The sequence below is a fragment of the Battus philenor genome, unplaced genomic scaffold, assembly GCF_028537555.1.
Source record: "Battus philenor isolate CCGP_79_NKW_IND1 unplaced genomic scaffold, ilBatPhil1.0.hap1 SCAF_10, whole genome shotgun sequence".
NCBI lineage: Eukaryota > Metazoa > Arthropoda > Insecta > Lepidoptera > Papilionidae > Battus > Battus philenor.
The window spans coordinates 4018163-4040887 of record NW_027181662.1 but is presented as its reverse complement, the minus strand read 5'-3'; the positions used below and the strand labels follow the sequence as shown (position 1 = coordinate 4040887).

Sequence of the window (22725 nt, the reverse complement as noted above, 5' to 3'; positions counted from 1 at the left end):
AATAAAAACAAAAAATTTTATCAAAAAATTAAAAAAAAAATTTTTAGGGTGAACAACCCTTATCACTTAGGGGTATGGAAAATAGATAGTAGCCGATTCTCAGACCTACTGCATACGAATATAAAATTTGGTAAAAATCAGGCAAGCCGTTTCGGAGGAGTTCAAGTTCGAACACCGTGACACGAGAATTTTATATATTAGATAATAAATAATTCGTCATATGAACATTATTTTAATATCTTTAGATTTCTTTATTATTGCACCCAGTATATTCAACCTTCTGTCGCATTTCACTTCCTTGCAAAGTGCAATTAAAAGAGCGCTATATTAACTCTTTCAGAACCTGTAAATCCTATAACCTTGGGATGGCTTACGGCACTGAAACAGGGTTTCTCACTTCTAGTCTCATTTGCAAGCTTACCGTCTCTCGTATTTGTAAGAGCAGACTGTGCGCTAGAGTGAGGAAGAGTGGAGAGTGGCACCATCGCTTCCCTAATGAAAGCCAAATAGTCGCCACATTTTTTTAGGTATTACCAAAACATTATAAAGGAGGTAATAAGTAAAAAGGCATCAAAGGTCGGGTAAGAATAAAGACGAGTTAACAAATTGTCCATTAGAATAAAGAAAATATATAAAAAAGTCCTAAAATTTAACAAGATTTTAATAACTCAAAATTTGAATATAATGAAAAAAAAATATAAATCAAAATTAAAGCTGTACTGTGATATACCAAAAGGGTGTGGCGAAGGAAAAGAGGCAAGGTGTGAATAGAATATAAATAAATAGTAAGAGAATGGAAGAAGCGTAATAGAGATTGTGAAGAACGGAAGAGGAGAGTAAACGGAAATATATGGCCTTTTCCATGTTCGAGATTTCTCTACAAGATCTGCATATGAACGGAATTTACCGACATTGCTCAGCAGATTGGCAATTGAATTGGTTAAAATGCATTGGGCCAGGCGACATACCGAGCAGAATAGATGGCTGCTAGGTCCTCAAGATTCTGTAATAGAGACCACAAACCAGTAAACGCTAAGATCGCCGTTTTGTCAAAAGTTGGACAAACTATGTTTTTAAGATCTCCGGAAGACCTAGCGTCTGTAGGCCTCTGTCGGCCTGGGTCTGTCTTATTGGAAATCTTTGGAAAAGACATACAGTCACCGTCCTACGGCTGAAATAATAATGATGATATAAGTAAAAACGTTTAGTATTTCATATGAAGTATTGCCCACCTCAAGCGTGGTCCAGCCTCCGCGCCTGCCTGACGCCCGCTCCGCGTCCGACATGATGCGGTACTGGCGCCCACTAGCGCCCTCATGCTTGTCTTTGTTGCGAGACATTCTGTCACCTGGAACGTTAACACATATTTAAAATTCTTGACTAAACATCACATCTGCCAGAAACAACAAAATACTTCACGTTAAACTTCAAATTTACAATATATAATAATGTCAAAACAAGCTTTCTAAAAAAAGATGTCAGTAGATGTAACAAAAAATAGTGAGCCAAAATATATTTTATTAAATTGATTTTTATAGAAAGATCATTCGGGAATAAGTATACATAGTGACTCATACATAACAGCACAACTGCTTACGTTTTTAAAATACAAAACCTTACGATTTGGCCTTGTAATATGAGACTATAATGAATAAGCTAAATCTCACTCAGTTTCATTAGCCTATTCATTTCTTTGGCTACATCAATGAATTGGTCTCAATAATGATTTTAGACTTGTGTATGATCACATAAACAATCACCCGTATGCCGTTTGCGAAATAGATCAATTACTAACAAACTGGCACCATCAAAAAAAGATGGTAATTTATAACAATACCAAATTTATACTCAGCATATACAGGTTGTACTGTAAATGAACACCAAGCTGAAAGCGTGGGAAAAAGTACGTTAAGAGCTATTTAGAAATATCAGAATCACGTATTTTTAAAACTATTGCCATTTAAATATATTATGCTAGTGGATATTTTTTTCTATTAGAATTAAAGTAAATAACGATATATCTCGGAATATTTTTGCAGGTGTGCCACGATGATTTCCTATTGACATTGTGAATTAACATTTTCAATTACGACTGGACTTCGAATTAAGGCTGCAAGCGTACCGTGACGTCGAAAGAAACAAAGGAACCGAAGACAAAGGGGGGAAAAAAAACAAAACGCCAAATCACTGCACTACAACTGCATGTAATTTAAACAGAGCTACGATAGTTAAATAGTTACCTTACTAGTTTATAGTATTATATATGAACATCACTACTAATATAAACTATACTGATTATAAATACCACTAGTTCTATTGTTATTTAGGTAATCAGTTTTAGATTAAAAAATAAACATTGTTTTTTAACTAAAAAATTAGTTACTTTAAATATATATATATATATATATATGTGTATATATATATATATATAAATATATATATATAAATGTATATATATATATATATAAATATATATATATAAATATATATATATATTTATATAAATATATATATATATATATATTTATATATTTAAAAGATTGTCTTTAAAATATTTGTATATCGTATGTCGTGCAATTGCTTTTCTTCTCTGACAGGTTTTAAAATGAAAACAAACGAATGATCAAAGAAGAGTGGCGACATTGAGTGACTAGTTCGAAAATAAAACTAACGGAATTTTTTTTTGCGAACGGCCACCTGTTTATCTTACTGGCACTGCTGGTGCAAAAGGCTCCTAGCCTACACCTCTTTCTTAGTCATTAAAGAGGAGGGCTTCCTTGAGTGCCTTTACTCGAATACTATATATATGTATATATATATAAGTATATATATATATATATGTATATATATATATATATATGTATATATATATATATATACATATTTATCACATCGGATTCAGAGGCGGCCGAGCCCTTGAAACGCCTATACAGACGTTCCAGGGCGTGACAAGGCGCAAGGCACACAGTGAGTGAATTCGGCTTGAGCTGTCGCTCTAACGGAAGTACATACGTTGATACTAAAATTCGAAGAAAAACATGACACAGCGTACGCTAATTAATTACTTCACATCATTTTAAAAATGTTTTAAACCTGTTTTCGACAAGTAAATTTTACCAAATGTGTTTTTGGGGCAAAGTCCAAATGACATAATTTATTACAGATTTAAACTCGTAATAATTTTATTTGGTTTTTCAAAACTGCAGGATTAATGGAAGTATATTTATTATTCAGTGTTGTAGAGAACTGTGCATATTTTTATAACACCTTTGTCTTAATGCTTTATAAAAATAATAAATTTAATGAGTTTAACAAACAAAAATATAAATATCCTACTTTAAGGAGTTTTAAGTGATGACGGGGTTTAAGAATGAATTGTTTTAAAAAGTGATAGATAAATAGGCTGTGTGTGTTGAGGAACACTCGTAGCTATTAGGCATCTTATCTTAAAGCTTGAATTTTTTGTTTGCTCAATTTGATTGTAATTTCAATCTGAATGGGATTTCCAGACATTATTCTCACGAAGTATATACAAGTTATAATTCTATATGTGAAATCGATGATTAAATTCTAGTTTAAACAAAGTACAAAGTCAACATGAGTTAAATCATAAAAATACAAAGAGAATCACAAATTCAATAAAAAAGTGACATCGCTGAAAGTATGCTAAGCATTGCGAACACACCTATTCACAATCGACGATCGTATTGTACGAGATGGTGTGACGTACGAAGTGCGAAACGGGTCCCTCGCGCTTTCCCCTAAGCGCTCACGCACGCCACCGCGTATAAATTTAAAAGTGTAAGTGGCTACGCGAATAAACATCAAACATCACACAATTTCTATTGTATTGATAACACCAGACACAGCATGGCACTAGACCCACCCCAGTAACAATAGTAAAGGTTTTAAACGATACTATGATTATTTTCTAAATATTAATTACCTAATCCGTATAACCTACTTATATGGGCAGAAAATATTGAGATAAGACTAAAGCAATTGTTTAAAGCCATACAATATTATATAGCATTCTTTACGGTTTGGGTTACATGGCGACCACCATACAACGCTTAAACCTCAATTGGAATTGCTCACTTTACGCTGGTCAACGAGAATTGCACTGTATAAAATCTAAAAACTCCAATCTATACCGTAACAAGATATCTACTATTGCGGATAAGGCAAAATTTGTTAATTATTGTTCAAGCAGTCCTTAAGATATCGATAAGGACCCCAATGCCAATCACCACTTGATTAAAGACGGTTCAAGAGGTCTGTAGAGTGCCTTAGATGTCGTTACAGCGTAGAATCGTATTCATCCGAAGAAGCGGACAAGGAGATTTTACTCTTGATGAAAGGAATAAAGTTCGAATGATAAAAGATTATTTTTATCAAAAAATTGCAAAATTGCTATCGAAAACAATCCAATGATTTGCTCATAAAAAAACTTTAACCTATAGCCCGGCCTGAATTCAGCGATTACGAAGTTTTTCCCGGGAACGAGATTATTATAAAATCGTGAATTATGAAATCGTCAGCGTATAAAATTTTCTGCAATATTCATACGATCACTTTACGGCAGGAATATCATAGAAAAGAGAAAATTTATAAGGAATACTAAATTTAAATTGTTTTGCGTTGTAAATATGATCTCTATATATTAAATAAGATATAAATATAGCAAAAGTGAAATTTATTTCAAAATTCAAATTCACCTTGAATCTAAATGGATGTCTTTATACATTAAATACATATTCATTAAAATTTGTATATTTATGAACAAAATAATCATCAATCAGAAGTAAAATTATATTGAAATTACAATTTAATTTTGCCGTACATTATTTACTTACACTTATTCTCTGTTGATGTAGGTGCTGTTAGCCCAAAGGCTTTTATAGCTTCATCTGAGCTGAGTTCACTGAGCGAAAGGGTCCGTGAACTTAAAAAATTATTTACGTTCTGGCAATTTGTAGATGCGATAGTACTAATACTGAAGAAAATCTGGCATTACAGAAATTGTAAGAAGGAATAGCGACATTTTTTTTACATCAATACTTTAGTTAAATGATTACTTAAAAATTACCTAAAGAATTCTGAATAGACTATATCAGTTAAGTCTGATTGTACAAGGCTACGACTACATGGTAGATGCATTAACACTTCCCTATCGAGCACTATCAATATTTGATGATATTTTGAACGATAATGCCACCCGAACGGAAAACTACACGCTTTCTGTTAATAAAATACCAATGTTTTGTTTATTTCGTACTCGACTCTCGTCAACTGTTGTCTATTGATCCGAATCAATGATTTTTTCTGCAGTAAAAGCTCATAATCAACGATGCCTTAAAGCGTGTCCATCTAGTTTCGCTACCTATGAAACTTATCTGCGCTTTGGTGCCTGTAATCTTTTTCGAGTGTTGTCTCAGAAAATTATCTTTATCAACAATTATCAATCTTTGTAAAAAATACCCCAACTAACAGAGTAAAATTACGACGACTGAATTGCAACAGAAACAGTATCAAAAACACCTAAACATACTACACATACTCGTATAAAATAAAAAATATATCGTGTAAAAAATGGCTGAAAAGTATTTTTACATTTAATAAATCTTTAGCATTTTTAAGTTGTAACAAGATCAGATAGATTTCTTAAACATTAACAACAAATTTTACTGCAATTTTTTAATATTGAAATATGTCAAAACTTCTTCCATTTAATATTATATTATGTATGCATTTAAACACAAACAATCTAGACAAAATAGTGTAACTGCTTGCAATGAATACATAATACTCGATGGTATAATCGATTACATTCGTCGTTATAGCTTTATAATTATAATAAAGAATCCATTTATGTATACCATAATATTGCTTATATAACGTGTTCAATTTGAACCTGTATCGATCTTTCATTTTAATTTATTTACTTAAACACGAAGCCTATTTTCTCAGCAACTTTAAGGGCGTAAAAGCGTTTTTCTGAATTTTGAGATTTTAAAAAAACAACCTATTCTATTAAATAAAGCCAATTGTAAAGTATAACGAGACATATAGTAGTTATATGTGATTTTTCCTGCTTATTATGGTTGAAAGCAGACTAAAAATTGCCGAGGTCGCTATCATCATTTTAGACAACAAAATCTTAATTTCTTTTCAAATATCACTATTCTCTACTCTGTGATTATTACACAAAGAGCTTACGAACCAACTTCAAAGGAACTGAACATAAATACTTAATGACGTGCGTGGCTCGCCTTTCGTGTTGCGGCGTCAGATTATTCAGTAAGCCCTGCCTAGAGAGCAGCGATACATATAAACAGCCAATTTTAAATAAATTTACAATACAATTTTTAATGTGTCAGCTTTACCGACATCACTAATATGATTTTGTCGGCAAACGACAATCACAATTATTGCTTGTGAGCAGACCAACTGTGTGATTACTCGAACTTAAACGAACACTAATTGCGAAATATTTTTTTTCATCTAAACTACACTGCTGCTTAAATGAGTTGCAGTTTCAACAGGCACGAGACCTAAACCTCTTTTATATGTAGTGAAACTCGAGGACTCCCTTGGGGGCCACCGCTCGGACCGCAACATTCTTCCGTATTATCATATAGGGGCGAAGCATCTACCATGCAGACCAAATAAATTGCTTATCCGTAAAGATTTTAAGTAATTACGATTAAGATTTAAAATTTTCAGCATGATTATAAGAAATTATTTTTATATCATCTACAAACAGTCGCTAAAATATAATCAGACGTTTTATATGAACGTGGGTTTTATTAGAGCAGAAGACCAATACCTCATCGCAGTGTGTGGTTTCTTTTTAACCTTTTAACCACATCGGCGAGGTTAAAGAAAATATCTAGAATTATTCACTACAAAAGGTCAAAAAGTTATTAATTAATCACAATGTGACGTTGATATACATTTGCAATAATATCTTTCGATTGCAAAAAACATTTTTGAATTCAGAAAATTTCTTCACCCGATTCTTGAACTTTCGGGGTAATTGTATTGACATTATGAACTATAAGAGAGTAATTAAATTTTAATTTCATGATAAACTAAAAATTGAATGTCTCTCTTTTTGTTATGTAAACTTTTTTCTACATAAACAGTTATCATTTAACCGCAAATCACTTTCAGACTTTCAAAATTTCTAAAATACGCAATACCTAATTCAACCGAACAAATACTTTGAAATTCGAACGAAGAAAAAAGTTGAAGTGGGCTGTAGAGAGGTAAAGTTGCCGCAACAAGGCCCAATAAAATACTTCAAAGAATCTTTAAAAATATGTCAACTTTTACAGAAACTTTATACTGTTAATCGCCTAAATGTAGCTATATTATGATCAACACTGTAATATATCTATCTTATCGTAGTTTATAAATTGATATATTAGGTATATGAGCAATTAATTAACACTTAACCACTTCTACTTAATAAACTGACATAAACATGTATTGTTTATTCACTAGCGTAATAGTGATTGCCTATTTAAACAAATTTAATAAAAATCTATGTTTCAAGGCTTTTATTGCAATATTTTCAATGTCAACTACACAGTTATTATTTACATCGTAACTTTGGAATATAGTAATAAACACTTTAGTGTTTAAAATCATACAAGAGATTCTTATTCCGTGACGGCGTTCGTCCATTGGAGCTCTGTGACCTCTTTACATATAGACGCGAGGCGTTTTCCCAGTCAGAATAATTGTTTTAGATTTTAAATCGGAAAGATTCCACCATGTTTGAAGCTAAAAAGAATAATCTGAAGTTTCCAAATACTGAAGATATCCGTGTGGTCAGTCACCGTTTAATCAAGTAAGGCATAAATTAAACGAGTGATACTCGACATACTAGATGCAAATAAAATATTCTTTTGACATCGCAAAGGGATTTATATAAGAAATACAGGACTATATAATTCCGTATTAATAACAAAACCTTCGTGTAATTCTTTTTTATATTTCTTTCCATTTATTTAATTATATGGAAAACGATCAGCTGTTGATACATAGCAATAGTGGAGTTAAACCAATTACAAGTCTATAGTAATAGTGTACAACAAAAAAAGGGGTCGCAAAAAACTATTTTCAATTTTTTTAAATTAATAAAACTGGTCAAAAAATTTACGACTTATACACCGAAGGAAAGGTGGTAGAAAAAGGATCAGTCATTAACATTTAAATTTTTATTATATAACTGTCGTATTATTCAAATGTAGATTGATCTGTCTATTCAAATTAACAATCAAGTACAGTGATATCGCAGAAATGAATGCCAACGAGTAAGCATGTCCTTATAATAAACACGCTTATGTAATAATAAGAAACGTAGGCGATTGGTATCAAGGTGGTCAGCGAAACCATTAGTTTTAGCAACGATTACATTAAAACGTATAGGTTTATGGCATTGTCTATTGCGGCAACCTATGGAGGTTATTCGTCACCGGAATATATATGATGTAAAAGTGCCGTTATACCCAATGACTAAGTAAATTGGACCGTCGTTGCCGGGCTATTTTAGCCATCTGCCTGTTATTAAATAGAATCTGTCTAATATTTTATTTCATACTCTAAAACTTTACCGACGGAATCATCTTTCGTTGGAAACAGCCTTCTTATCGCCGTCAGCTAAAATAATGTAACAAAACACCTCGTTACCGTATTATCTACCTACTTATGAAACTATAAAACACATGCTGAGTAATACTTTCACATTTTTAGTCTACAAAGGAAGGTGTTGACTTTATACACATTGCTCAGTCCGCTGATCAGCAGGGCCGTGATTGAAAATCAGTGTTTCAACCACTGGGTGATTCTGAACAGTGAATCGTAACCTATTTTACGCTACTCTATACACTGCAATTAAATCTGATGAAATATTTTTATTGAATCATCAGTCTTGTCACGTTTAGTTTTAGTGTATTTTTTCTCTTTTCAGCCTATAGAGGTCCACCGTAAGACGTAAGTCTTCCATAAAGATCACTATGATCGGTTTGGCGCTGGCTGCATCCAGCGACCTCCACACGGTCCACCTAATAGGGGGCCTTACCCGCGCCGCGTCTACGGGTTCGTGATCGACACTCGAGAACCTTTCGGACCCAACGGCCATCGCACGAGGCATGTGCCACGCCCACTATTACTTCAGACAAGCCAATCTTCGAGCTATGTCGGGGAACATGATTCTTCTGCGGATGTCTTCATTTAACATATATAGCATAGCCCTCTCCATAGCTCTTTGGACAATCTTATGAGACCCATCGTAATAGGTCACTTCTCCGATCCAAATGTTTTCATCAGACCTTGCTGTATTTTGGACGAGAAGATTTTTTTCAAGCTTCTTGTACGCTGTCCATTTGAGTTGGATTCGATATGTGATCTCTTTCTCGAAATTCGACTTACTGAGCTGGTTTTTCCCAGCTATTTATAATCGTCTACAAGTTCGAGCGTAACACCTTCGACAGCTACTTGACATGGACATTAATTGCGTCTTGTCCATATTTATTTTAAGGCCTGTCTGGAGGCTCCACTGAGTTCATCGAGCGTGGTATCTTGGTCTTCCATAGTGTCAGGCATTATGGCTGTATCATCGGCAAACCGAAGGTAGGATGTACTCGCGGTTTATGCTGATTCCGAACCGGCTCGTTGTCATTGTGTATGTGTAATTATGGTTTCAAAAAATATCTAGAAACCAAATTTTTAATGATAAAAAACATTTTTATTAAATAAATCTCTCACGGAGAAAAACTGGTTTCCATAAAAGTATTTCTACCAAAATTAATAAATGGAGGTGATTTTCCAATATATTGTTTAAAAAATAATCGCTTGTATTTAACGGTGTAACTGTTAATCAAGTAATACGGTCAAGTTTTGCATATAATGGATTAAAAGACTGTAGTTAATACATTATTTGTAAATTAGAACTCATTTTTATTTGCATTATAATTTATTTTTTCAAATTTTATTGTTTTTATTCCCATATACAGGTTGATAGGTTATAAAAATTTTATAGAGGTGAATGTTTAGCTCATTTGTTGTCGATTAATGTATTGTACACCCTTTTAAAAAATAAATGATAGCAGAAATAATTTATAACGTAATAATAATATAATAATACAAGAGTTTTCTATATTCCGTTTACTACACTAGTTATTGTTTACTATATGTACCTGCAAGATTCGATCTTCCAGAATCTTCCATTCATTCATCACTTTTAAATCGACACAGCTTTTAAATCGATAACCAAGTATAGTCTACTAGTTATAAATACATTTCCAGAACAGAAAAATCGATTTAATGTACAATCATTTTGAAAATATTTTCTATATAGTTTACAAATGCAAAAGTTTATTTATATTTCTCTCTATCTCTCTAACTTTCTTTCTGTTGAAGTCAACATTGATAGCCTTGCGGGCTGTGAGATCTTCGTCGAAACATTTCTATTTCGTCGAGATGCATTAACATTTACGCTCGACACCTTAAAACCAGAACATATCGCTAGCAAGCATTTTCAAGTGAAATGCTTACATTTGGAGAGACCTAAATAGATCTATTTTGCAATATAAAGAAGAATTGAGATCAAATTAATTGTGTGCGACGTTCCTCGTCAACTCATTTGTAAATAGAACGCAAAGGATATTACGACTCTCCGTAAGTACACAGTAGAAAAAGAATACAGGGTGATCGATGGATGCCGTTTTAAGCAATATATTTTTCTAATTACTGGCATCAGTCTGACAATTAAAGATTAATTTAATTAGGTATTAGTTTGTAAATAAAAGGGGCGGCAAATAACAGGTATATATAAATAATTGTCTTAAGTAGTGTTTATTATGTATACAAGGTAATAGGTGTACTAGCTTCAAATGGGTAAATGTCTGCACCTTTATCAGCCAAAGATTTTACACCTATTTCCAATCATACTGTATAAAGGTATCACTCCGAAATATTTAATGTTTATATTAGAATATGACAGGCCAATAACATCTAGAGTGAAACGTCTATAAGGACAAGTATAAAACAATAATTAATTTGAAAATTCATCAAAACGCTTTTTTTACTATATTATCATTACTTTATTCATTAGTTCTGAAACCAAATGAGCTATACATCAACCGCTTCAAAGCTTTTACACTTACAACGAATCATCCTGTATAGAATTGCCCGTTACTGGTAGAGATAATGTCGTATTTAATATTATGCATATCGGTGTTTCAACACATAATAAATAATCGTAACACACCATAACCTTTACGTTTTTAATTACAATCATTCACCCTGTATATTTGTAATACTATCAAAAAGATATAAGACAAAATTTATTTATTTAATTTTGGATCTTTTAATAAGACTTTTTTAAAAAAAAAAAGAAAGAATTATTTTTGACTCTACTCTCTTAGTTGAGAAGAAGCATTAAGAAACTCGACAACAAAACGTCTTTTAAAAAAGTTTAACAATAAGCTTTATACAATAAGATTTGTACACAAATACTTTCTGTTATATATAGCTTAAATGAAAACAAAATATTCAAACAACATCATTGCCAAGGTTTCTAGTCATTTAGATAATAATTTATTGTATAATATACTTTTTCCGTTAATTCACTTTTAATATGTGTTTTGAATTTTAAAGAAAATATCTTTAACCTATGAAGATACTTTTTTCAAAATTGTGAACATGTTGGCTCGACGGCACGTGATTTCAAACTCAGCGGAGGCAAGAAACAATATTTTTAAAGAGAAAGTAAAAATAATAATGACGATGGGGCTTCGCTTTCAAGATGGCGTGAACGCGTATCCTCGGGGTAAGGTTACTCAATCATTTGACCCCACACTCGCACAACGGCGGTGCTTTCCGCAATGGCCGTCAATTTGAGATGCGATTTCACTTCTGAACATCGCAATTCTTATAATTGTGCATATCATCTGACAACAATTTCCAAATGTACAACTTGTTTTTATATTCAGAATAAAGGCTGTCAATTTTAACACCTCATAAATTATTTGGTATTCTATTCAAACGAGCTCATGATTTGTTACGTAATTCCACAATACACAAAGAAATTAATTTTGATATGGATGTGCACACTTTTTGATTGAATGACGGATGACGAAACATAAATGGTAGCTTAGCGATAGGGGTCTGAAGACTTGAGATCGAGTCACAGGTTCGTTTAGCGACATAAAATCTTAAATAATTCACACAGTGTATTAATTACATATGTTTGCCTACACAAACAAATTGCCAGAGGATGAGCAGCAGCGACCTCTTTGTACCATAATACCAAATTGCGATCGGACCTCTCAAACGTAGCGATTATGGTATCATGGCGATATGTCGTATCTCTGATCAAAGCTTGACTTTTATTTTGAATTATTTCCTTTTATAAGAAACTATTTTATAAACTTTAAATACAGGTAATTGGTTAAAAGTGTAAAAGCTTTAAATGATCATTTGCCGTCAATAATTGTATTGTACACCCTATACAAACATAAATGGTTTCAGTAACGTAATGATAAAAATTAATTATTGTTTATTATCTGTGCCTGCAAATTTTGTACAGCTAGAAGTATTAGGCCTGACGCATTCCAATACAAAAAAAATTACAGTAACATATATGAGATTCATTTTATAAATAAAAAATCCTTTATTCAAGTAGGCATTTACATATACTTTTCCATCGTCGATTCTCGGAATGCTGATCTAAAACCGGCAAAAAACTCAACAGTTGCTCTTTTTAAATGAAATTTAACAATTTTTCATGTGTACATTATTATATCAACCATGTAAATGAATCAACAAAGCAAGTTCCACACATTTCGAATAATTAAAACTCTTGAATGATATAATAAGATTTATTTATTATACAATCAAAAAAGATTCAAAAGTAAGAAAAGGAAGGTCTATGATAACTTTTGGAACTTTATTTTATTTACGTTCACACAGATTCACGAAGAATTTGTTATCACTTTATCCAGGATGCTTAAAAACAGGCGTAATTTCAAGTTTTTTTTTCTGAAAAAAGAGCTACAATTTCACCCCTTTAACGACACACATATTTCTCAATCGCTCTGTATATTGTGTACTAGAAGGTTTAAAGTACTTTGATATAGTCTGACTGGAACCGCTGTACCGTACTTTGCTTCAGGTGTGCGTGCTTTACTATAGTATAACATATTCGTTGTTAAAGTTACTAACACGAACGGAACAAACATCCCTTTCATATTTTTAGCTAGCTAAAGCATCCTTTCAGAGAGAGAGAGAGAGAATACAAAAATTTTACTATTTACTGTACCCAAAACCGACAAAGCTTATGTTTTCAATCATAATTTTATTAAATTATTTACATTTATTCTCCGCGGTCATTGCAATGGGCCACGAAGTATGGATCAACAATACACTAATTTCCATTTGGCGACCAATCCCAGTTATGTTGTTTAGTCAATGTTTAACTATTATTAATGTACGTATAGTATTGAACTAAAATTAATTTACAAAACAATGTTCTTATACACGATTAAAAAATTCCTTGTAAATCTCTCTATACATTTCCGATTCGCAAAATTTTAAAACAATATACAGCAAACGCAATCGTGTAGCCGTTCTGTATATACATGACTAATGGTTAACAGTACACAAAAAGTGCAAAGTGAGGCGTGTACAAAAAGCGCGGCGTAGCAACACGAGCGAAGCAGGCGCGTTAGCTAGCAACAAGTGGCGTTTCTGTCCCCTCGTTACTGCCTTTTTCCGCTCGCTAGTCAATCTAAGGCCGATCACACACCGCATCGCATCGCGCTTCGATCTAAGAAGCGACGGTGCGACAAGACGATGCTATCGACCGAAGAACATATCATACCTTTCGTGTTTATATAAAAACTGTCATCGTAATCGATGTAGTGTGAGAACAACCTAATATCACATATCAATAGCTATTATAGCTTTAAGGTATATTGATGCAAATATAAAAACGAAGGAGTAAACTTACGTATAATCAAATAAAATATCTTACGTTTAGCAATATTCGACAATAACTTTATCTTAATTCGAATAAATAATTAACACGGACAGGTTATAAAAACAACAATCAATTACAGTTAAAAGTAAAAAAATAAACATGAATTGATAAAAGAAGACTGGCAACGAAGCTCGCTCGCCGAGACATTGGCGCGTGAAATAGTGATGATTCGCTAAGATAACGCGCCGCGAACCTTGGTGCGTGGTTTTGCAACCGCAAAAAGCAACAATAACTCTCCGCTATACATTAAGTAGGACAATTTCTAATACATTCAACTCAACAAACCAAAATTGGTGGCCTCTATTGCCTCACGAGTACCTATATGTCACTGCTAAGGACGTTACAGAGATCGCTTATCGATTTATACACGTGGCTTACGGCTTATGCACGGTACGTGGCTGCTGTAACAGTTTCCACGTTCTATCCTCTAAATCATTCCCAAAGTGGCCTATATCGACCCCTAGGGTCTATGACAACCTGCAAGGGGTCTACGTCAGCGAAAAAAAATTTGGGGGTCCACAGACTGGACATCATTAGCCGAGGAGATTTAAGATTAACCCTTGCAAAATTGACGCCAAATGTTGATAATTTATTATTAAAGCATCAGGTTCATCCTTCTCACTAAAAATATTTACTTATTGCTTACGTTATTTTATTTATAGTTTATTTTATGTTTATTTAATGTTACGTATATTTTACATAACAGATACATTTTTTTATTTTGAGTAGTTTTAATTTAAATTCAATTAATAAATGTATAAATTAACATGTGTTTTTACTTACTTCACTACAGTTAGAAATTTACAGGAAATCAATATCATGTAAGTAGGGGGTCTACCCAACACGGAAAAACATGGCAAGGCACAAAAAAGTTTGAGGAACTCTGCTCTAAATCGTTGATTTGTAAAAATTACTATCGCACATTATAGCACATGTATAAGTCATGTATTCAAAAATAGATTTTGAAGGCTCTCTTTAGTATTGAATAAGCTTGTATTAAGGTACTACTGATCTACCTTAATCATATACTAATGTGTACTTGTCAACAACAAACAGACAGTAATAATAATATGATTACACGCCTCAGTCGGTGAAGCTCGCACGCACGTCCGCGTGTGTTTGCTATATTTAATCTATTAAAAAGGTATTTTAATCCCATCATAGGTATTAGTTTTGAGTTAAATAATTAATGATAATTGACCTTATGGTTAATCATAGAATAAAAAATAACATATTTGTGTTATATATACATTTATAAAATATATCACCCTACTGGTTTTATTCACGGCACCCATTCTTTGTAAGATCACTACCGAAAAGCATTACTGTATCACGGTTTGTAAGGCGATATACATAGTGACATCAAGATGGACTAATGATACGTATATCCTACTTCAATAATCGAGATACGTAAAAGGGGTGCTATATGCTATCTTGAATTTCGAAACTTCGACAACTTCGAAAAAAGTATGAATAACGTCTGGCTTGACTCGTTGTTCGACATATGATATATATATACATAAACACCTATCTATAGGGGAGATTTATGTGCAGCAGTAGACGTTCTATGGCTGAAATTATAATGATCACACACCCACCCATACACCCACGTGCACTAAACAATAAAAGCGTAATTGGATTCTAAAATTTCAAAGTTACAAATACAAAAACGTCTAAAATTAAAAATAAAATTAATATTTTATCTTTATATAGAATTAAAAGTGTTCGATAAATTCCTATTTTATATATATAGGGAAAGGCCAATGTCTAGAAGTGGACGTCTTACGGCTTAAATGATGAATAAAAAGTAATACGTAATTGGTTATGGAAGAACGGAATCTCCTACAGGCACTGATACTTAAAAGTAGGTTTGCGACTGATATTTGACAATGGCGCGTATGGTTCTTGCCTGCACCTTGTTTTAGGTAGAAAAACTCGAGATCTCTTGGAAACCACTGCTTGACTACATACTACTTCACTACCGGATTAGACGACGCTCACCTGACATGTAATTGTATACATAAAGTTTGTAAACATGTAAATAAACGTTGAGCAGTGGTAGATTAGCGGTAGAGGACTAATACTTGCGATCGTAGGCCGCGGGTTCGATTCCCGGGATACAGTTTTATATCATTTACACTTTGTGCATTAAGTATATAGCAACCTATATATATATATATATATATATATATATATATATTTATATATATATATAATAAAGCGATCATCAACCCGTCTATCGAATGTGGAGATTATGGTATATCCCCTATCTATCTTTGGGAAAGACCTATGCTTTGCAGTGGGCGTCAATGAACTGATACGAAATAAACGCTACTATTATTATTAGGTTGTTCGGAAAGTAACGTTTTTTTGTGGTAAAAATGAAAAACGACCTTCGTATAGTGAATTAATATTTAATTAAATTATATATCGGCCATTCTGATCCAACACCATTACCATCTTTCTGGTAGTAGGATGATTGATTCCACGCTCATAAAATTTTCGGTTTTTGCTGACAAAAAACTGATCCAGGTGATTTTTGACGTGTTCAGTTGAGGTAAAGGTTTTACCGTCCAAAAAATTTTGCAATGACCGGAACAAATAATAATCCGAAGGGGCCAGGTCTGGTATATATTGTGAGTGTGACAGTTCATCCCATCCAAGCTGTAAAAGTTTTTGGCTAGTGACCAAACTTGTATGAGATCTTGCATTATCTTGGTGGAACACTACTTGTATTAATTATATCTTTGCGTCAACCTCATTTAAGTTCGGGTTATGGAAATAATATCTCATTTATAAATAAACTAAAACCATCTTGAATAATTTAATAAATAGAACTATCACGTAACATAATTATATTATGATGCTTTTTCATGTAGTAGTCAGTTACATGTAATAAATGTAAAGATATTCCTAAATTATTAAACATGGACGTTCGCACCTCGCGACGTTATGCTTAGGTCAGAATACCGTTTTAACTCTAACCGTAAACGTATTTATAAGATCTAAAAAAAACATTTCTCCGGTCACATTATTACGTCATGTTGTTGTTGTACATAATGTACATTACGTTATAAATTAATAAATATTAAATCAAGTTTAGAAAAATCAACAATACAATTTTAAATTTCGAATTAGCATATCCATTAAAAACTTGTATATAGTTTTCATTCAGTACGAGAACGAATAAAGAGATACTTATTAACAAAGTAACCGGCAGGCTATATAACGCGCAGAATAATTGGCCGCTGGAAATTTAAGATTTAGAATCTTAAGTTTCCTCAGACCGACAAGCGTAATGTGCACGTTCAAACACGATCACAATCAAAGAATTAGACATAAGATTAAGGTACTGCTCTACCATAATCAGATACATATGCAAATTATATACTTATGGGGATCGCCACATCAACCAAAAATACTTCAAACATTAATCCATAGTGCTGTCTCGCTTGCACAGTACCTACCACATGCAGACCTATGTAGGTTCACTCACCCACAAGTTGTACTACGCAAAATTTATAGAAGTAGCAGCAAAATAAAGAAGCCAAAGGAAGCAAGGAAAGCAAAGAAGAAAGAAGCGTAGGAACAAGACAGAAGAGAATCAAGAACCAAATCGATTAGCAACGATCGACTAGCAATAATAAATACAGTGTTTCGTATACTTTCGACGAACTTTTACGCAACGACCTATCACCTACATACTTATTAACAAAAACAGATTTTTTCCATTCTGGTGACCTTATTAAGGTCGTCGGAAAACAATACAGGTCTCTTCCTACTGATCTTTTCGGAAATCTTTTGGAACGCCTATGTCCAGTGGTGAACATCCTTCGGCCGAAATGATAATAATAAAGTTATTCATCAATCATAATTAGGTGAAATCAAATTTAGAAATGACCTTCAATTAAAAGCCTTTATTTTTAAAAAAATTAATTTACAGTTAGATGAGTCGGCAACTTCGTCTGTGTGGAATTTAAGAAAAGAATTATTTAGCTTAAATATTTTTCTAAAATAAAAATAGCACATATTACTTATTATGTACAGGTGGTCCAGCAATTTCAGAGATTAGCTGGAACAAACAGAACTTGAAAAGAAAAACTATTTTTGTACATGTACCACATAAATATTCATATGCATGGAATAAAATGCGGTTATTTTAATATTCCAAGCTTTTGGTGATAGCATATTAAATAAAAGTTTGCATATAATTTTCATTTTATATTATCTATATATAAAAATGAATAAATATATCCCTTGGTCATGTCATAATTTGTAAATGTTTTATAAGATTGCATTTACTTTCCATATAAATTTCTTAAAAATTCTTATAGGGGTTATATGTAAAAATTGTAATATTCAGTATGGATAATTAAATCATCAAGGCAGTCCTTGGGTTTGTGACATCTGAAAAGCTGTTCATATAGCCAATTGCATGTTTCCTCTTGTGATATTCAAAATGAATAAATCTCATATATTTAAAACCACAGATCAAAGAAGTGTAATAAAGAATTAGAATAAATAATAGTTTCTTCAAATATGTTATGAGCTTCAAAATAATTATTCTTAGTTAAGATATGACATCTGTTGGACCAGCCAGTATCAGCATACATACATTAATACAAAATGTAAAATTTATTATGACATCTAATACCATTATTAAAGTATTTAAATTTATCTTAATATAAAAAAAATCCGTCAAAAATGAAATATTATTACTATACTTTGTTAAGTATTGCAAATGGAACACAATATACTTAATATATCAGGAGAATAATGGAACATATCAATAGGTGAAAATGTAGTTCATATGTTAGTGTATTCAGTACCAATTATAAGGTTTTTGAATGCACAAAATTAAAAGATTTGTTTTCTGAGAATATTTTACATATTTATTATTTAAGAATAGATTAAAATATTCATATACAGGTGGACATTACAGTGAATTTGTCAGTAAAAGGCCAAGTGTTGGTGTAAATTATTTCCAATCACCTATAGAAAGTCATCACTCTGAAATATGTAACACAGGTATAACTTTTTAATCATTTAGTAATTTTTATAAAATGACAACTGTTTCATCACTTCAACTAAATGTTTATAATAATATTACGAGATGTAATATTCCATTGAACTAACTTTTTAAAACATTGACCATGATGTAATTTGTAGCATTCAAAACATATCCTTATAAAGCTGATTAAAAAAATTAACAAGCAATAAATACCATTTATAATAATTTTATATTAGATCTTATTAATTATAAAAGGAAGAGTCTTCCTCATCCTTATTGTGTAGTGTCATCTCTTTCACCTATGTGAGTACAGTTTGGTATTTAATTTGCCTTGATATCTCAGAACTTTTACAATATAAAAATGCTTTTCATCTGAAGCACAAACACTTAAATTTTAGATAAATATACAAAGCAGTATCTAATCTCATGTTATATTGGAGGGAAAGTTTTTACTAACTTTACTAACTACTAGTTGTATAAAATTAGAATAAAAACATGTTTTAAATTAACAATGTTTTATTACCTTGTACTTTGTGGCAACTTACGCTAATATCTGTGTATTAATTTTTAAATTCAGGCTTTGCTTAAGTTAGAACAACATAATACTCTCCATTACAATGTTCAAAAATAATTATGGAGTCAAGAAGCTTTTCTGCAAACTAGCTTTGCTACTTTTAAATGTTAATAGAGAGATAACTGTTATAATATCTATAAAAATTGAACAAACTTTTCTTTGAATTAAATTAAATAATTTTAATTTGAATTTCAAAACTTAACATTTGTAACTTTTTGGACAGTGAAAGAGCTGCAGATAATCATCATTATGATATCAGCCGATAATAGGTGGCTATTAGGGAGCTCCTGTTCATCACTCAAGAATTAATCTGGCACAATGGCCTTTGGCTTATCAAATTAATATTAAAGTTTTAAAACATTGTCTTTAAGCTGTTCTTTCATGAAATTATTCTAAAATCAAGAGCGGTTTCAAAAATGAACATTAGTGCAGGCATGTTAGAAAGACAAAATATCCTCACTCAATCCTTGATCTAAAACAACAGCTACTACTGTACTATGTCCTCAAATGACTAGCATTCAATAGTGACACAAATAGCTGTTTTACATGACCACTGTTGTATTGCAACAGGTAAATTGGTTACTTTATTTTTAGTTTATTCGATAAACTTACTTAATATATTTGTAAAGGAGTTCATAATAGAGAAACTATGAAAATGTGTCTGTTTATAGAAGACTGACAATATTACACAAAACAACAATAATAATAATTAAAGATAGTAAGGTATATCATGAAATTTTATATGTTTTATGTTCACAAAACTATAACCAACTTTCCCAGGAACTGTAAATTATTTGCATAAAAGCCAAAAGCAATAAATTATTTAGACTGCATTTCATGGATTTAGAAATATTTATATAGGGCAATATAAACACTTTTAGAATAAGATCCAAAAAAATATTCAGAAAGATTTAAAAAATATTGTCATAATATGTTGGTGTGCCATGGGTTACTATACTTTAAATTACTTCATAGAAGAAAGTAGTTGACTTTACAAATTTGTTTGCCTCCAGACTAAATCAATGTTTATTGAAAATATGATTATATATAAGTTTTAAAATTACACACTCCACAGTTTTTTTCGCCTATTCCTGACAAGTCTAAGATATTTCATTAGAACGAGTGGTAGATTCAATTTTGAGACATAATCCATTGTATGTTGAATAATAATTATTTTAAATTTAATTTTTAAACAATAAAGTAAAATATATTTTGACAATTTTAATATACTATTTGGTTTTAAACCATTTTTGAACAAATTTTAAGTAACTATGATATTTCTTTTTCAAATATATGATAGGCCTCAATAGCTGCTTTTAATAAAAACTGTTATAAAACAACTATATAAATATTCATTCATGAAAAAATATTAAAAATATTTGATAATTATTTCTAATAGAAGTTAATGCCCAGAGCTAATAATTAAATACTTAATCTAGAGAAAAGGGAATGTACCTCAACAATCTTATGATAAAATGAAAAGTTAGATGGATTAGAAGTGAAAATGATACAATGGCGTTATTAAAAATAATTATTAAAACCAAATTTATTGCAAAATATTAAGATTTGTCATAGATAAATAAAATAATTATTTAGCATAAACTTTCTTGTTTAAATGTGCTAGGATTTTAGTTATAATGCTCTATTTAGCTTAAACATATTAAAATTGAAACCGTTCTCAGTTTTCTTATGTAAATTAAATATATATTTTTTATCTTCCTAGTCTCACTGTCTCCATTTTCTATTTATTGTTTACTAAATCATAACACAGAAAATGTTATGATTCATTGAACAATGAATGAATTAAACTACCATTAATTTTACAGTTCTATTCATTTTATTTTAAGAAATAAGGAGGAAGTAAAGTTTTACATATACTTTATAGAATTGTTTTGATACAAACATTAACCTAAAATGGTTCTTGAACTTAATGAGATCAACTAAATTGATACAACAAACATAAACATGTTTTAAAATACACCAACAGATTAATGTACAATTTTGGGATAATAATCAATGCATAATAACATCGTAACAAATTTACAATGTATTAAACGAAAATACACACACTTAATTTGAAATGGGGCCAGTGCCACAATCAAACACAACCATCTGGCATTGGACTGTCTAAGAAAGGACGCATTACATACGCTTCGTGCCGCCAAAATGACTCAATTACATCTAAAGAATAACGTAAATGCAGATGTTATTACAGTTCTGCAGTTATCTAAGTAAACACTGATAGTAATTGTTTTTGTATCATTACTCCTACTAAATGTTAACGATAAATTGTACCTTCGACGCAATGAGAGGGGTCATGAGGGTTGCTAAAAAGACTTGGTTCGATAATGGATTATCTTCGGATGCGAAACACAGACTCCAGGAGCTTCCATAACCTCCGCCATTCAAGAGGTAAACCTGGAGATTTTAGTTAATTAAAAGATATTATTAGCTTCTAACTACTATTTAAGATAAACTTCCATATAAAATTGCGGTTTTAATTCATTATTTTGACGAGTATTCTGTAAATGCGTATGATCTTTGTATACAGCTGACATAAAGAGTAGGGTCGACGCAAAGACGATTCGGAGCGCCAAATCATTGCCTATTATTGCAAAATTTGGTGACATGAAATACTCTTATAATAACTTCTACGTACCTTCATCTACTCCTTAAAAGCTTTCACTTCAATTAGGATTATAGTAACGGGAAATAAATCACTGTAAACACACAATAGCACAATCTTGACAAACACCACATCAAACGTCCATTTACCGACTACAGCGACAATTGACCACTGCGGCCAATTCTAGAACTTTTCTAATTTTTTAAAATAACCATAGACAAATTAAACAAAAGTTTAATAATAACGCTTAGTTACTGATCTGTTAAAATGGTTTTTGTTTTACAAAACAATAATTGAAGATTTTTTATAATGTGCTTAAGGTAAATAAATATATTTTTACGTATCAAACTCTCGACTAAACATTACAAATAATGGCGTTTAAATCTATTCTTATAAACATACCAAAAATAAATATATTTTTAATAAATAATTATAATTAACGAACTATTTAAATTTAGTGA

General features: G+C 31.5%; 1 protein-coding gene across 3 annotated transcripts in view; it reads right to left on the bottom strand.

Annotated features, from left to right (window-relative positions):
- The window catches only part of twin (CCR4-NOT transcription complex subunit 6-like twin), a 274724-nt gene extending 252323 nt beyond the window's left edge, over positions 1–22401 (bottom strand). The window contains exons 1-2 of one of the 3 annotated variants that reach the window (XM_068765583.1): positions 22298–22401; positions 1233–1348 (exon numbers count right to left, since the gene is read on the bottom strand). In XM_068765583.1, the coding sequence (XP_068621684.1) occupies positions 1233–1340 (108 nt within the window). In that variant the 5' untranslated portion in view covers positions 1341–1348; positions 22298–22401. Of the gene's footprint in view, positions 1–1232; positions 1349–3685; positions 3763–21933; positions 22049–22297 lie in introns of those variants that run through there. The other 2 variants (XM_068765591.1, XM_068765595.1) reach the window with 2 other exon arrangements.
- Positions 22402–22725: the final 324 nt, after the last annotated feature.